The sequence below is a fragment of the Diabrotica virgifera genome, chromosome 5 (genome assembly GCF_917563875.1).
Source record: "Diabrotica virgifera virgifera chromosome 5, PGI_DIABVI_V3a".
In the NCBI taxonomy this organism is placed as follows: domain Eukaryota; kingdom Metazoa; phylum Arthropoda; class Insecta; order Coleoptera; family Chrysomelidae; genus Diabrotica; species Diabrotica virgifera.
In genome coordinates this window covers 185,483,603-185,502,595 of record NC_065447.1, presented here as the reverse complement: position 1 = coordinate 185,502,595, position 18,993 = coordinate 185,483,603, and the positions used below count along the sequence as shown (strand labels likewise).

At 30.9% G+C, this 18,993-nt stretch overlaps 1 protein-coding gene across 1 annotated transcript in view; it reads left to right on the top strand.

The window, feature by feature from the left end:
* LOC114328571 (mitoferrin-1-like) overlaps positions 1 to 18,993 on the top strand; it is a 110,636-nt gene that overhangs the window by 69,601 nt on the left and 22,042 nt on the right. The window contains exon 4 of the mRNA XM_028277457.2: positions 14,429 to 14,806. Coding sequence (XP_028133258.1) covers positions 14,429 to 14,806 — 378 coding nt within the window. The remainder of the gene's footprint in view (positions 1 to 14,428; positions 14,807 to 18,993) is intronic.

Here is an 18,993-nt window from a genome sequence, read left to right as displayed (position 1 = left end):
CTCACGCTTTGACACAGGAAATAAAGAATTCTGTAATATTTACAGACAGTAAAAGTGCAGTAGAAAGAATAGGTTTAACAAATAAATCCAAACAATTAAGTCATCTGGATATAGAGATTTTAAAGCTGTATTACGAGGTTTCAAAACTCGGAGGAGAAGTCATTATCGCTTGGATCAAAGGACATTCCGGGATAAAGGGTAACATAATAGCAGATGCCTTGGCAAAAGAAGCATTATCAAGTGGAGAAAATATAAATAACAATATTCTATCTGTAGCAGATATAGATGTTTGTAGTAAACATCAACTCAGATTAAAATGGCAAGCAAACTATACGGAATCCGAGAGAGGGTCATCGTTCAAACGTTGGCAACCCAAACTTCTTCAAAAAAACTATTAATAGGCTAAGGTCAATTCATGCTCTTACACCTTCAAGAATGTACAAAATGGATCTAGCAGACACTCTAAACTGTACTTGCGGTAAATACGGAGACTTGACACATATCCTATTAGAATGTCATAACCAACAGGGAAATATTGCAAGTTTTTATGAAGACTTACGAAAACTAAATGTCTGTTTTCGATTGCACTTAAATGAACTATTGTTCTCTGATAACGTAGAAATCTTTAATTGTATTTATAGCTTAATCAGGAAATGTAAATATAAACTTTAAACCATATGTACTAACCATAGAATTAAGACTGAACTTGTAAGCAATCTGCGAACACAAAAATATTGTAATAAACCATATAATACGAAAAAATGAAACAAAAAATAAATAAAAACAAAAAAATAATATATAAAAAAAGAATGTGTGTGTACTTTGTACGCACATAAGAAGTTATACTTCTATTATATGATTTAAACGAAATTAATATACTTTTTATTTATATTTTGTTTAAATATTAAACTAATTTATACTTACTACTTCTCAAACATTTTTATTAGAACAGTGCCAAAAATTAAAATAATAAAAGAATAAAACACACACAAACACATTAAACAAGCCACAAATGATGTCTGAACATTAATTGTCGAAAATTTTTTTAACTAAATACGTATTTTCTGAAAATACAATTATATAATAAATATACTTACAATCATAAAATGTATTAAAAAAAACAAAAAAGAAAGTTTCTATTGGGACTCGAACCAGCGCTGATAAGAGCGGTTGGTATTGGAATTCATTCGCCTTCTCCGCTTAGCCACGGACACTATGTGTCATTATTTATGAAGATCGACTAACTAAACGGATTAAACTTGTGATATTTTGATATTTTGAAAATTGATCAAATTATTTTAATTTTGAATTGAAATGATTTAGAATTGAAAAAATACAACAAAACATAGAGTAAAAAAACAATATATTAGGTGAATATTGATAGAAATTTTGATGGTAATCAAATTATATAAATAAAAGTATTACATACTATGTATTTTGGCAGATAAAATAGGTAGGTTTATACCCATGATACATTAACAATTATTACGTACCTGTGGCTTTTAAAAACTATTTAAAAGTCACTACAATATTATAAACTTTTTTGTTTCTGTCCTCACAACAATAAAACTAATATATTATACATTTGTTTACCTTTACCTCCAAACCACAGCTGCCATATCGGATAATTTTTGACATGTCATTTGAACATCCAATCAGAACAAAGTTATAATGCGCATGCGCCGGGCTGATAGGTTTTAACATATAAAAAAATCACCCTCTATCGCCGGTAAAGAAGTATAACTTCAAAAAATTAATATAACTAAGCAAAAGATGACAAAAACAAAATAAAAAATAATAAAAAAATATATACATATTATATACTCCATAAAAAAATATTATCAACGCAATGAAAAAACAAAACTAAAAAAAAGAATTGGCTAAAAATAGATAATACAATAAGTCAAAACATCTAAATTATATACTTTTAATTTACACTCACCACTAACTAACTCTGATTGTAGATCTGTGAATACAAATTATAAAATAGTCTGGTCAATTGGCTATGCCAAGCCATTAAAAAAAAGTTGTTGTACTGTACGTTATTAAGCTTGATTTAGCTTGCTTATTTCATATAATATTATCAACAAACATTACATGCATTACATTTATTTCATAAAATAAGAGTGACCTACTTTCATCAAGTATCCTGCACCACTCTGTATTTTTGTCTTAGCTGCCGATTATGTGACTTGATAATTTAAAATGGCAATAACTTATCTCTGATAGTCTTTAAGATAAGTTTGTGAATTAAAACAAATCCTATGTTCACTTCAAAAACCGTGATTTGGCGATTTTTTTTAAACCAAAGTTATTTCATAAATTCTTGTCATTTTTAAAAGCATTATTTAATCTAGTCAGCAGATGTACATAGTATTACAATTATTTTGTTAAATTTGTTTGCACAGGGTATCAAAAAGATAAGCCTACTTTTATTGACAATTCTATACAATTTAAAAATTGGTAGAAAACACAATTCGAGTCCAAACTATCACAATAATTGTCCGTGTGTTATCTAGATAATACATTACATTATTTGGAAATACTTCAAATAACACTATACAGAGTGTACCAAAAGTGTAGAAACGCTTAATGATATCTTAAATGGACGGTCCGAATTTTACCACGGGATCAAAAACAGGGATATACCTATTGTGCCATATGAAGATTTGACATTCGATGTTTATAACGTTGCCAGATTTACCAGTTTCCTGATACCATTAGTCACTTTGATTTTTTTAAATAAATCACCCCGTATATTGTACTGTTGTGATCTACTTTTTATTACTTTTATATCAATTAGTCTTTATTTGATTACTCCAATTAATTATTTAATCAATTATCCAGTTGTCGCAAATCATACAAAAAAATTAAAAAAAAAATCTCAGGGTGCCTTTTTATGATACAAAAAAATATCTAAATTATCTTATGTTATACTTATCTTCTCTCGTGTTTTCAGTATCTCTTAGTTGGTTCTTATCGGAAGAAAAATAGGAAAGGGAAATAAATAGAAATATAAAATAAGCATACAGAAATATCTTTTATTATCAAAATCAATACTCTAAAAATCGATCAATTAAAACCTGTGGACATAGCTGTCCGAATGAAATTTTTACCACTTAAATTTATTCTAGTTCAAATAAAAATTTATCGGTTTGTTCCCGATGACTTTGATAAAACAAGCTGAACAAACAAATTTAGGTATTCGCAAAATTACTTATACTTCCTATTTCATTTTTGAAATATTGGAATCTTAATTCATATGCTTTTACTCAAAATTTTAGTTTCCGAACATAAAAATATCTTTCACATAAATTGACTGACCTTTTGCTTAACTCACAATGATGTCTCCTCTTGACCCAAACAGCTCTCCCTTGTTGACTATGTTAGGCTACCCATCAAAGCCCTCTCCGTTCTCAAGCTATCCAGCAGCATACCAGCACTAATTTTCCAAAAAACAACGAGCCAGGCCTCTTAGCCAGTACTCGATTCAAACAACTCCAAAATTCTCTCCTCTCCTTCTCACAATAATACATAATCAAAGAGGTATTTCTTCTCAATTTAATCTGTCTCTCGTTCCACTTTTCAGCTCCACTCTCCACTATCAAACAACCACTGGTACTTGCTTTTTAACTATCCACGAAAACATTGACTGCTCTTCCGCGATGCCGATCACATAATAATCCCTCTTTCCAAAACTATCTGAAAATTCAACCTTCTCTCCTTCCCATTCCAAATTGCCAAACCAATCAGAGACATTTCTTCTTCCCCATTCTTTTTTTCATTCGAAAAAACCCACGCCTTCTTTCAAAAATATTCCTACCATCATAATAATTACTTTCGGGAAATTCTACAAAATTTACTCTGGGTTAAACAAAAAGAGATTAAAATTCCAAACTTTCTTTTACATTATTTTCTAAGATATCATTACCTGTGGCTTCTGGCCTCGTGCATAACAAAGCACCGTTATAATCTCCAAATACCCTGAACAATTATTGTCTATTCATATCACTTTCTTTCCTAATGTGTCTTATTTTTCAGGGAAAAAACTCGTTAACGATAACCCACTTCTTAAAAACTACTTATAATAAATGGTTACAAATCAATATACAGGGTGTATCAAATTTATGTGCCCGCGTTCTATTAAAATTAATAAAGTTTTTTATTCTATCTTTGATTGATAAATTTATACACAATAGTACATACCTTTATTGAGATCTCCACTTTAATACCAGTTCAGCCGTAAACAATATTTTCGATTTTATTTAGTTGAAAATATCTCAAAAAGCTAAAACAAAAGCCTAGAAACCCTTAACCCTCTTTTGCCCTAACGAAAAAATCCTCAACCCATGATAATTTCCTTTGCCCCCTCTAAAACATTCTAAACCCCCTCCCCAAAAATGCTGCCCAATGTGTACTGGAAGATACATTTTATAAAAGTATATTGCAAATAAACCAGGAAGTATTAGTGCCTAAAACTTGTGAATAATAAAACTTAAATAACATAATAATAAATCACTTGAATAGGTTTTCATAAAAAAAATTATATTAGAATAGAAACAGTAGGTAAACTGAATTTACCGCTTGTGTTGATGGCTTGAAAAACGCGCACACCCACAAAACAAGAAAATAAATCAACATAACTTAATACTTTGAAACCGTTTAAATCAAACAAAGATAGTCAACTGTATGGAGAGAGAACAGATAATTGTGACAACCAAGGGAACATCCATAAACTACGTCGTAAAAATTGTGGAGTTTTTAATAGCCCCCCCCTCCGTCGTAATGCGTCGTTTACAGTTGACCCCCCCCCCCCCTCATACCGACACACAGTGGTGAATTTTGCCGAAAACCTGGCCAAAATGCAAAAATTTAAGTTTATATTTTCCGAGAAATTTTTTATGAATCTTGCTCAGTGGGTTTCTGAGGATCATAAACGGCCATTGAGGGTAAAACAATACAAGCATATCAAATATTTTTATTAGTGTAAAGTTGGGATTGAACGAAAGCGGACAGAATAAAATTAAAGTGTGTTATACAATTAAGGCATTGTTAGGTTTTCGTTTAAAATTATAGACGTGTATTATTTTGTTATTTTATAGTGGATGCTATTTCTGGAGGTAAGTGGAGTATTTCAATATACTTTTGACATTATTTTTCCTAACGTAAGCTTTATTTACAACATATTTACAAAATTATGGCAAGAATGTTCAATCGTTTTCTGTTTACCAAGTTTTAAAATGGGAAAAGTAAAAAAGTCAGCTTTGGTCAGCAAAGATTTTTTGCTTAATAAATAACTCAATATGTATATAAATATTCCTTAAGAAAATATCTGCAACAAGTTGCAAACTTAGCGGAATTCTTCATTTTAAAAAACTGTAACATGCTGGAGAATTTCTACATTAAGAGACTTTAATGTTATGGTCAGTTAATAAAGTAAGAACAAAATATGAAGCAGCTGATCCAGTAAATTTACAGTTTTTTTTTACACAAGAACCGCCGTTTTTTGTTATTTTTTGCTTTCTTCTTCTTTTTATTTAATCTTTAAGTCCTTTTACCTTTATGTATTGGTATATCTTTTTGCTTTCTTATTTTTATATTTTTTAATAGTTTTGGTCGTGTGAGTCCAAAAATTTTGCCTTTTTTTTTAAATAAAATGCATAAACGATACTTTATATTAAGAAGCCGAAAATAGGTAGGTCAACTCTTAATACATTTTAATTGTTTTGTAAATGTATCCGATTAATTATAATTATTACCTACCAATGTGTGGCTTCTTAACACAAAGTTTCGTTTATGCATTTCATTTTTAAAAAGTTAAAATTTTTGGCTCACACGACCAAAATTATTAAAAAATATAAAAGTAAGGAAGCAAAAACATAGGATTATACATAAAAGTAAAAGGACTTAAAGGTTAAGAAAGAGAAGAAGAAAGCAAAAAAATAACAAAAAACGGCGGCTCTTGTGTAAAAATACTGTAAATTTACTGGATCAGATGCTTCATATTTTGTTCTTTTATTAACTGACCATATTATAACATTTAAAGTCTCTTAATGTAGAAATTCTCTAGCATGTTATATTTTTTTAAAATGAAAAATTCCGCTAAGGATGCACCTGGCTGCAAATGATTTTTTAAGGAATATTTATATACATACATACATTTTGAACTATTTATTAAGCAAAATATCTTTGCTAATCAAAGTAGACTTTTTTACTTTTCCCTTTTTAAAACTTGGAAAACTTAAAATGATTGAAGATTCTTGCCAATATTTTGCAAATATGTTGTAAATAAAGTCTATTTTACGAAAAAAAAAGTCTAAAAAGTATATTAAAATACTCCACTTACCTCCAGATATAGCATCTGCTATAAACTAACCAAATAATACACGTCTATAGTTCTAAATGAAAACCAAGGGTCTATTGAATAAAAAGAAGTATTTGCTTTTACTTCCTCATATTTAAGTATTTACTTAAGAGTAATTGAATAAAGCACTAAAGAAATGATTTTATTCAATTAGTATTAAGTAAATACTTAAATACTTGTAAGTAAAAGCAAGTACTTCTTTTTATTCAATAGACCAAATGCCCCAATATTATTGTATAACACACTTAATTTTTATTTGGTCCTCTGTCGTTCAATCACACCTTTACACTAATATAAATATATGATCTCATAGGCGCCCATATCCATGGGCACGGCCACAGTCCCCCTAGCTTTTCTGTTGCTTTAAACTACATTATATTGTCATCCAAAGTTTACAAAATGTAATGTGCAACATATTCACGTCTGGCCCCTTCCCTAAAAGTTTTTTAGATGGGCGTCCATGCATGATCTGCATGTATTGTTCTACCCTTAACGGCCGTTTATGATTCTCAAAGGCCTACAGAGCAAGGTTCATATAAAATTTCTCGGGGTATACCATTAAACTTAAATTTTTACATTTTGGCCAGGTTTTCGGAGAAATTCACCACTGTGCGACGTCGCAATTGCAACTCATGACCCCACCCCTTTTTTAGAGATTTTTTTAAAATTCAATGTTATTTCTGGATTTTTTTAAAGTTAGCTAGCTCTCCAAGTTTATTTACGAATGTATCCAAATCAATATTACTATGTAGCTCATTAATATCCGCGTACTTTTTTCTCTCTATTTACTATACAACTAATAATTAGCTTTATTGGGACAAAAGACAAAACTTTTATCGGAGTTCCTATGTTTCTTAACTGTATCATATAAATCTTAATATTTATTTTGTTTTGATTCCAATGCCATTTCTTTTATTAAGTATTAATAGATACAATGTGCTAACTTAATAGAATAGAATATTTTATTTCTATTCATTCTTGTAGAATTGTTTCACATAGAGTATTCAGTAAATAAGTGAACAGTTTAATATTTATTGCTTCCAGACGTTGCTGAAAAGAAGCGTTTGTGTAAAGACATAGAACAATGTTTTATTGTTTGTTAGTCTGTATAAAACTGCTAGCAATATTATTAAGGCTGTGAGTGATAAAAACAAAATGAAAAGTATGCGATAAAAATAATATTCTAATTTTTTTTAATTCTAAAATAGTATATATTTTTTATATTCGTGAACTCCAAACGACGTCGGATGTGCTCTCATGGCCCCCTCCCCCTGTCATATACCGTCGTAATAAGCAAAGTCCCCCTTCCCCTTTTAAACGACGTAGTTTATGGATGTTCCCCAATGTTTGAAGTATTGGAAAAGCCTGCAATATTTAAAAAATCAATTATAAAGTCATGTATCTTGTGAGACACATTGGGCAAAAGAGGGTTAATTTTCTCAATAATTTTTTTAATTCAAACTAAGTACAGTAGAACCCCGATTATCCGTGCTCATCGAGACCGGACGTTGACACGAATAATTGAAATGCACGGATAATCCAAACATTTATTTCTCATATATAATACATATGTACGTATATACATACATATGTTCCTACCATAAATGGATAACAGAAAAAATAAATCTTTCATTATGAGTCTCCTTCTCGGCGTATAGGGTTTAAGTCGAGTGATTTACGGTCATGCTACTTTGATAAAACCTCAAAAATGCAATTTGAGTAATAGAAAATCATAGCACGGATAATCCGCACACGGATAATCGGAGTTCTACTGTATGTACATACAACTAAATTTGAACATAATAATTAAAAGTTTACTACACTGCTACATTAATGTATACCTAATCACGTGTTCAAAATGTCATCCGTTGTTAATTTGACAGTATCCTAAACGATGACACAATGCGTCTATTACATTTCTCCATGTTTCTCTAGAAATTAATATGGAGTCATCGATAATTCTTTGTCTTAACTCTGTAACACTTGCTGGTATTGTTTTATAAATCCTACTTTTCAATAAAAATAATATTTAGCATTCTAATTGGATGAACGAGGAAGCCATTGAATACTATCTAATCTACCAATCCATCATTAGGGAAATGTATGATCTAAATAACGCCGAACATTTACACCAAAATGAACTGGAACTCTGTCTTGCTGAAACCATATCTCATTTAAACTTTAACTCCAAACTTGTTTTTCAGGGCACAATTTCATTTCTAAGTAGCAATTTTATTAATAATAATCGCTTGTTAAATTTCCTTCTATACAAACAGTCCAATTAACTGAGTACTCACTATACCCGACCATTTAGTTTTTGTGGTCCTTTTTAAGGGAGGCCTCGTCAGTTAAAAATTTTACTGTAACTCGTCATCATCACCTCACTAAACTGTAATCTAAGGTCGTAGTCATCTTCATTTAATTCTTGCAACAACTGGACTTTGTATGATTAGGTACAGTAGGAAAAATGAAAGAATACCCATGCGTCATCGATGATATGCATACGAATCAAATCAAAAATTTCTAGTCAAAGCAACGTCTAAACTAAGTTAATACTGTAAAAAACGGATGTGACCACTACCCCACTGTACGATTTTTCGCTACGTAAATGTGTCAAAAAATTTTTGTGATGGTATTCTTTTTCTGATAATACCTATATATTTATTGGTAACAAATGTTACTTTTACTACCGTAATTAATTATTTGATATAGATTAATAATACAAAAATAATGAGTAAGCAAATATAGTATTATAAATTTCTCCATGTTAAAGTTGCCGGACGTAAATAGTAACAGGAATTTAAAAAATGTCGTTTATGTCAGCTGCATTAAGTGACTTAAATGAAAGTAAACTTAATGAATTCAATAAAAATGTATACCATTTTGAAGGCAAAACAATCTTACTTTTCAATTAGAATACGGAGCGCAGTCCAGTCCCCTGAATCGCGATTTTCGACTCTTATTGGAGCCTCATCGGAGAGAACGTAGGCACTGTTCTCCATACCCCAATTGACCAGCACCGAGAGCTTTTCCCACCCATTGCAACTGAAGTGAAGGTACTAGGTGACTAGCGTCATCTGGCAGTTGAAAGATGAAGTTTGTTTTCAATCCTAATAGTAAAATTAATAATATTGAAAATATTAAAAATATTACTAAAAGATTTTTAAATTGAAAACTTATTGGTACACTTTCCTGGTGACAACCTCCAAGGCTTCTACAATTTGCAAGCACATGGATGCTGCAGTGAAGACAAAGGGAAGGAATTCTACACTATGCAATTATGCACTATGCTATTAAGATTGTTATGCCTTCGCATTGCAACTGAATAAAAATGGTATACATTTATATTATTAGTCGTATTACTCCGTAGAGTAACCAGGTGCATTTTCCGTTGGAACTTTACCAAGCTGCAGACGGGGGATGTGAATTGCATAGTGTAGAATTCCTTCCCTTTGTCTTCACTGCAGCATCCATGTGCTTGCAATCTTTTAGTAATATTTTTAATATTTTCAATATTATTAATGTTACTATTAGGATTGAAAACAAACTTCATCTTTTAATGAATTCAGATCATTTTGGTATCCAGATCATTTTCCAGACATTATCTGCAAATAAATGTACAGCTGGTTCCAAAAAAAAACTGATACGACTCTTATAGCGTATTTTGTAGAAAATTGAGCAATGTACTTTCTTCTTTTTTTTGTTTTTGGTCTCGCTGCAAGGCAATTACCAGCACGATTTATAGGCGATCTTGATGTAGTCTGGCTCTAAGCCATATCAAAATTGCTGACTATGTTCTTGTAAAAAGCTTTTGATGAGGTGTGTTATAATGAATATGAGTTTAATTATATTTAATTTATTATATTTTGAAGGATAAATACTTATTATTTACATACTGTTACTGTCACTTCCAAATCTTAAAATTTGTCAGATCGGATAACTTCAACCTCAAAAAATGGCTGTTTGTTTGTTTATTTTATTATTTGTCTGTCATAATAAATATAATATAATGTCAGACCAATCATACACTGCTCAAAATGATCAAATCTTACTAAGAGACGTATCAGTTTTTTTAGGAACCAGCTGTACATTCGTAAAAATATACTAATCTGTAATTTTATACACTATGATTGAAAAGTCAGAGTAATAATATGTACATGTTTGGCAAACTCATAGACAGAAGTTAACCATATTGACAGATGATTACTTACAAATTTTATTGACTTATTTTAATTAAATAAATACTTATCAAACCAAAAATACAATATACATAATATCAAAATAGCTTTTAAAAGAACTGAGTTTATTCAAGTAAATACGACTGATTATTAAAATTTATAAACTCTATTGAACCTAACCCAGTTTCACTGTCAAAGTGACAGAAATTGAATCTATCAGATTATAGTTGACCAGCACGATTACTCGAATAGTAGTTTATACAATCATTATCTCTACTGATGTTGAATGTTTTTCTAAGAATGACATTAGAAGTACAGAAATAGTCAAGTGTGAGTTTAAATTTTCTACTAAATTAATATGTTTAACTACGTTGAACAATTGTATCGCCTTCTCACTCTGTCAATTATAAATATGTAACTGTGTATGTCTTGGATAACGTTTTTGCTTAGTAGACAACACTTAATAATCTATCTCTCTCGTTAGTTATTTGTAGAAAAAGGCAGCAAATCCAAAATATGTGCTTGATATAATCGTTCATGGGTATTCTTTCATTTTTCCGACTGCACCTATATCAAATTCTTATGTACCTAATACATACACGAAAGACTGAAAAATGACCTACATCATGTATTTGTGCAGCTCTGCGCGAAGATGTATGTGGATCATTCTTTAAAAACACGGTATAGACTCGTACGTCGATCACCCCCTTTTTTAAAACAGCAAAGACTATTTCTTTTAAACTCTTAAGTCGTTAAGATTATCATTAAGTTCTTTGTGGTATTTCATTTAGATTATAGTTATTACTTACTTCCGATTATTTAATAACTCTAGTTCACAAGTTCTGTTTATAACCGATTTGTTCATAATAATAGTTTCTGCAATTAACTCAAATAAGCTCAATTGCGTTGAATTGGCAATATGTATTAAGTAGGATGTCTTAAAATTTGATGACCCACTTATAACACATTTATTTTACAGATACAGGGTGTAACAAAAATACAGGTCATAAATTAAATAAAATATTCTGTGACCAAAAATAGATCGATTGAACCTAACTTACCTTAGTCCAAATGTGCACATAAAAAAAGTTATAGCCCTTTGAAGTTACAAAATGAAAATCGATTTTTTCCTATATATCGAAAACTATTAGAGGTTTTTTATTTAAAATGGACATGTAGCATTTTTATGGCAGGAACATCTTTAAAAAAAATTATAGTGAAATTTGTGTATCCCATAAAAAATTTATGGGGGTTTTGTTCCCTTAAACCTCCCAAACTTGTGTGTATGTTGCAATTCAATTATTATTGTGGTACCATTAGTTACACACATTGTTTTTAAAACTTTTTTGCCTCTTAGTACTTTTCCGAAAAGCCAGGTTTTATCGAGATAGTTTGAATATTTGTCAAATCTACCACATATTTGTATATGGTTAAGTGAGATTATAGAGATCTGGTAATAATATGAAAATTTATTTATAATTTACCATCATCATCACATTGTTTGATTTGCTTGTCTAGATAATGCTTAGAAGAAATGCGTTCAATGTGCTTCCCCGTTTAGGATTTTGTCCTCTTCAGGGTTAATATAATTTACATTTTTAGGTATCTTCTAAAAAAGAAGCCACATCTCGATAAAATGTACCTTATCGAAAAAATACTAAGAGGCAAAAAAGTTTTAAAAACACTACCTTTAACTAATGGTGCCGCATTATTAGTGTAATTGAAACGTACACAAACATTTTAAAGGAACAAAATCCCCATAAAATTTTTATGTAAACATTTAAAAAAAAGCCGCATCTTGATAAAAACTGGCTTATTGAAAAAATACAAAGAGACAAAAAGTTTTAAAAACGTTGTGTTTAGCTAATGGTACCACAATAATAATTAAATTGGAACGTACACACAAGTTTGGGGGGTTTAAGGGAACAAAACCCCCATAAAATTTTTATGGGCTACACAAATTTCACTATATATTTTTTTAAAGATGTTCCTGCCATAAGAATGCTACATGTCCATTTTCAATAAAAAACCTCTAATAGTTTTCGATATATTGGAAAAAAATCGATTTTCATTTTTTAACTTCAAAGAGCTATAACTTTTTTTAGGTGCACATTTGGACTAAGGTAAGTTAAGTTCAATCGATCTATTTTTGGTCCCAGAATATGTGATTTAATTTATGATGTGTATTTTTGTTATACCCTGTAGTACCATGTATTGTATTTTTTTAAGTATAGAATAATTTCTACCAAAAATATCATGCGACTTTATTTCTCAGGTTCAAGAAATCTATTAGTAAAAACTACACCATAAGAAGTATCATTTATTCATTTTTCTTGGCCTTTTTTTCTTATTTTTATTCTTCCTTTTCCTCGTTTTCCATGTTATATAGGGTGTGATAAAAGAACCGGGACGGTCGAATATTTCGCGAATCAAACATCGGATTGAAAAACGAGAAAACATTTATTTAATATTTTTCAAATCTATCGAATAACATTAAACATTACTCCCAGTCACACTCCCTAGAGCGGAGAGGGGGCAACTTTAAAATATTATTTGAATTTATAAAAAAATAAAGTTTGGCAAGGAACATTTTTTTTTTTCAAATTGTTGATAGATGGCGTTATGATCGAAAAAAAACCGATTTTTGAAAATTTGTACCCGCTCAGCCCCCCCCCCCCCACTAAAATGGAAAATTTAACTTTTTATATACCCCTCATCTCCACCCCCTGGGGATGGTGTTGGGTTCCATCCGATAGATTTTTGAGAAATATGAAACATGTGTTTTTTGGTTTTTCATTTCGAGGTATTAAACCGTTTCCATAATTTTCCTAATGTATCACGATAAATCGTTTTTCCAATTATAACTTCATTTATCAACAAGTATTCGATAAAAAAATTTCTCATGAAAGTTACTTATTTCTCCCTGAGGAACACAAATCTGTAATAAAACATGCGTTTCCATTTAAGATTTCAAAGTTGTCCCCTCCCCGCTCTAGAGAGTGTGGCTAGAAAGGCGCGTTTGATGTCATTAGATAGATTTTTGAAAAATATCATCGCATCTTTTGCAATTTTCGAAAACCAACGGGACAACTAGGTACAACTTTGAAGTGGAGGGTAAGTAGAACCTACATCCAAATTTTCAAGTAAATCCGTCGTGACGCTGAAAATTACACTCCAAAACGGTCATTTACTGCACTGTAAATCGATCATTACTGAAATGAAACGTTAAAGCAAAAGTTGAGTTCACGGTTTATGACTTCATTAAAAAAATCGGCCTGTCTCCTTTTCTGATCCTCGGTCAAAAAAGGTTTTCTTGCAACTACACAATTTATCAATTCACTTGCTTTAATCCTACGTGCAGTGAGAATGCTGAACGGAAAGGCTGTCTCTTCGCCAGCTTTTCGAGCTGCGGCAAAAGGAGCTTCTCTCAGGTAATCTACTAATACCTCATCTTATTGTTCTGTGGAGATCTTCTGTCCTCTTGAACTACCCGACCATGCTATAGAGTAAAAATGATTCCATGCTTGTTTGATTTTCCATACGCACACATGGCTCACGTTTAAGTTTGCAGCAACGTGGTCTCAGTAGTCAACCTTCTTTGAGTTTGCTAATTGTTCTTGCTTTTGCACCTCATTCAAATACATTCTAAACTTTTTGGACGCATTTAATAGACGCTGCGATTTTACAGTGTTACAATGTAAAAAAGGAAGATATAAACTATTCAGTAACCGAAGCTGTACATTAGTGGAAATCCATTATAACAGAAGTTTTACGCTTCAATAAATATTTTGTGGCGATATTTTGACGCGCTTTGTATATTTCCATTCAATATTGATTGACTTTTGCCCTGTTGTATTTTTATGCTAAAGAATTTTATTTTTTGCAGTTGTGAAACAAAGGATGCAAATGATAAATTCCCCTTACACATCAGCTTTAAGGTGTGCTATAAATATATACAAATTAGAAGGACCCAGAGCATTTTACAGATCGTATACAACACAACTCACCATGAACGTACCTTTCCAGAGTATCCAATTTTCGGTATACGAATTATCACAAAGAATAATCAACAAAGAACAGGTGCACAATCCGACGGCGCATATGATAAGCGGCGCGCTGGCAGGAGGAGTCGCCGCAGCTATCACTACACCCTTAGACGTATGTAAGACACTTTTGAATACTCAGCAGATGCAAGCTACAAGTGGAATGGTCGAGGCTATGAAAGCGGTCTATCGGTACAGAGGAATTTCTGGATTTTTCAGAGGTAAATATTGAAGTTTTTCATGAAAACTTTTAAGAAATAAGTTTCTTAAGTGGTATGCCATAATTTATGTGTAACTAATTCTCATATTTGTTTAAAAGTATATCCGTTAAGATTCAGATTCTGAAGCAAAAGAACAAGCAGGATTTCGTACGGGTCGGTCCACTATCGACCACATTTTCTCCTTAACCCAGGTAATAGAAAAGAAGATGGTACGGAATCAAGAAATTCATACTATAGCAATCCACTGAAGAAGCTGTGGCAATCAATGGAAAATACGAATATTAATATAGAATTAATAAAAGCCGTCAAAGTAGAGCCTACTATTCAATAAACCGATAACAATAATAAAAACAAGTAAACAAATAACAACAGGATCACAATTTAACATCAAAGGGATTGAAGCAAGGATGTTACCTGCCCACCACTTTATTTAAAATGTACAACGAAAGTGCTTTAAAAGATGGAAACAAAAATGTAGGACAATGTGGATACTACTCACCGACACTATGGTATATTATATACTTTCAACTTTGCAGACGATCAAGTATGTAATAGTGGCTCAATATTATGACGATTTAAACCATATGGCCCGAAAATTATTGAAAAGTATGATATATGGGATCTATAAATCAATAAAAAAGGAATACTTCTGCATTAGAAGAGCACAACAAAAAAATCTCATATTAGACGACATAACCACGATAAGCTTTTGCTACGACTAACACATAACATTATACAAAGCTATAAGAGAAAGAAATACGGCAAGTAGAAAAGCCATCACGATGTTAAGCATTATTTTATAGTACCAGTCCATCAGCAAAGAAGAGGATATATGAGTCTATGTACAGTGAAAAGTATCGCTCTATACATCTGCGAATGATCAGTATTACTCTATCAGAGACAGTATCAATCTATAACACTGGCAAGGTCGAGAGTAACGGGAATGCATTTTTTGAGAAGAGCAGCAGGAAAATCTAGAAGAGAAAGGATTACCAACGAACGCATTAGAGAAATAATAGTTCAGAGAAATAAGGAAAAAAATATCATGTTGGTGACACAACCCCCTCCAGGCCGAAACTAAATTTTTTAAGTAGTGTGGACATCTATAATAATAACTTATATGTTTCCTGCGGCCGATTTTGATGATATACATAGTTATAAACAAATGAAGATAAAAAAACGCTAAATTTTTGCTTTTTTCGTCTATTGCCAAAAGGTTAAGCATTTTAAACAAATTTGGAAGTAAGAAACTCATAAATCATATAAAATACTTCAATATGGCGTTCGCTGAATATGTCTATCTTTATTGGTTGCTTAGAAAATTGCAGAATAATTAATAAATTTTGAGTTTTTATAAATATTCGTAACTTATGTAAAAATTAACTTAGAACCTTCTTATTACACGAAATGCTGGGACTTCTGGTGCTTAAATTATATACTAAATTTTATAACAATTGGTCAAATAGTTTAAAAGTTATTTAATTTGTTTATCCCAAATTAATTTTTTTTTGCAACACTATAAGTCAGAAAATGATGATATTACAGTAATACTTTGGATAGTTTATGAAAGAAGAAGATTTATGCTAATAATTTAATTTAAAAAAAAATGACAAAAAATAATTCTAAGTATCGCAAAATTATTTTACAAGAACATGTCGATTTTTTGCTATAAACAATTAGAATAACTTTTTAACCATTACCCGTAAAAAAATTATTTTTTCATATTTAGAAAGACTGAATTTTTATACAAATTTAAAAAAAGAAAAAATTGTCCTAAGATAATTAGGGACGAAGTTGCCCGCCCCCCCTTTTTTAAGTCACAGCAGCTTTATTTATAACAATTACGAAATCAAATCAGTCACATTTAAAAGAACATACTTCAGAGTTTTAATGTACCAAATATAAAAAATATATACTTTCAAACAAATTGTCCACAAGGCTTCAAAATGTGACCCTTAAAATCGGTCGGCCTTGAAACTTGGGTTAGCGATGAGAAGGGGGAAGGAACTGTTAGCTGTATCTCTTGTTCTTTTTTGTATGTACTTTTTGCGTACAGTACGTGTATGCATTATTTAAATAAATTAATTGTTATATACACCATCAAATTTGTTTAAACATTTTGTTTTTCAATTTTTTTTAATAATATTTGAAGTAATTTTAATCACAAAACTTAAATATTTATGAATAATATAATAATACATAATTGTTTATTAAACTTATAGCCAGGGAGGTAGTGTCAAATTTGACCGGAGCATTTTAGCATGGCTGGTTTCTTATTATTTAGGTAGGTGCTCCAAAGCTTATTAACAAATGATGTGTCAGCTGGCCCAAAACCGGGGATTTTAGTCAAGGAAAGGTAAAACATGAAAGTTGATGGACCAACGCTACAGCTTAAATGTCAAATATTTATATACGTTACTCAGAACATTTAATGGACTTGCTTACTTGGCGCCTACCTTTTACTCAGGAGATCGGGGTTCAAATCCTGGCGCGGAAAATTGTTTTTGTTTTTTAAAATGACATTTTATTTTGAAAAATATTTATTTTTCTAATACCACGTTTTTATTATTTATACGAGACAATATAAAAAAATCTGTATGTCTTTTATAGAATCGCAAACTATGCATTTTTGGTCATATTATGATTGATCTTAATAAGCAAATGTGTTGTACATGAACCCCTGAAGGTTCCTGAGTTGGTAAGACCAACAATCTAAGTGAAAAGGGAGATATTATTTGTTATTTTTTTGGACAAACTGTTTTTTCTTAATTTTATATGTTGTAGAACCGAAAGATACAACCCTAAATTTTCACTTTTCTATCACCAACCCCCATGTTTTAATAGCAATCTAAATATTTCCCTATTCTCTATAATATATATAAAATATAATATACAAAAAACAGTTTGTCTAAAAAGATAAAAAAATGTCAGGAGGGGGGTGGGGTGGGGAGGCCAACCCCCTTTTTCACTTAGATTGGTCGTACTAACTCAGGAAGCTTCAGGGGTTCATGTACAGTAATTTTGCTTATTAAGGTGAATCATAATATTTATGATCAAATGTATATATTATGCTACTTCATAAGTTCTATGCATAATTCTATAATGCCTGGTTGCACCAACAGATCTTAGGCTTAAGCCGAGAATATCATAAGAATTAATGTAATATAATGACAATAAAATATAATAGGAATATCATAATATAATAATAGATATACTTGATAACAAGGTAAGAATCCAAAATTATGGTGCAACGTAAGTGATACTTCCGGTGGTCCTGCCTATAAGCAGAGCTTAGCTAAGCTGGAGCTTAAAATCTGTTGGTGCAACCAGGCATAAAAGACATACAGATTTTTTTTATATTGTCTCGTATAAATAATAAAAACGTGGTATTATAAAAATAAATATTTTTCAAAATAAAATGTCAATTTAAAAAACAAAAAGAATTTTCCGCGCCAGGATTTGAACCCCGATCTCCTGAGTGAAAGGTAGGCGCCAAGTAAGCAAGTCCATTAAATGTTCTGAGTAACGTATTTAAATATTTGACATTTAAGCTGTAGCGTTGTTCCATCAACTTTCATGTTTTACCTTTTCTTGACTAAAATCCCCGGTTTTGGGCCAGCTGACACATCATTTGTTAATAAGCTTTGGAGCACCTACCTAAATAATAAGAAACCAGCCATGCTAAAATGCTCCGGTCAAATTTGACACTACCTCCCTGGCTATTAGTAATACTTTAAAGTATGAAAAAACAAATTATCCCATTCATTTGTTTCTAAAAATAGTATTGGTCTATGGAAATCAGAAAATCTCAAATGAACTAGGTTTTATTTTTTTGGTAAACATCCTATTAGATGAATGAAAAACTGAAGTTAGAGAACCACCAAACAAGAGATAAACGTAATTGATTGGGGTTGTAAATTAAGCTTAGAACCGTTAGTACCGATCCGATCAAAAGATCTTCTTTATACCAGATATTTTATTAAAATAAACTATCTGCTTTTGCAAAACTGGTTGCACCGAGTACTTGTTAGTAAAGAGATATAAATAGTTTATGGACTTCGATAACCAAAACCTCTACCTTTCACTATTATCTATTTTGGAGTTTCTTTTATTAATCTGTATGTACTCTTTGCGTACGTTACGGATATGTTTTTTGTTAATAAAGTGGTTATTTAAATAACTATGTA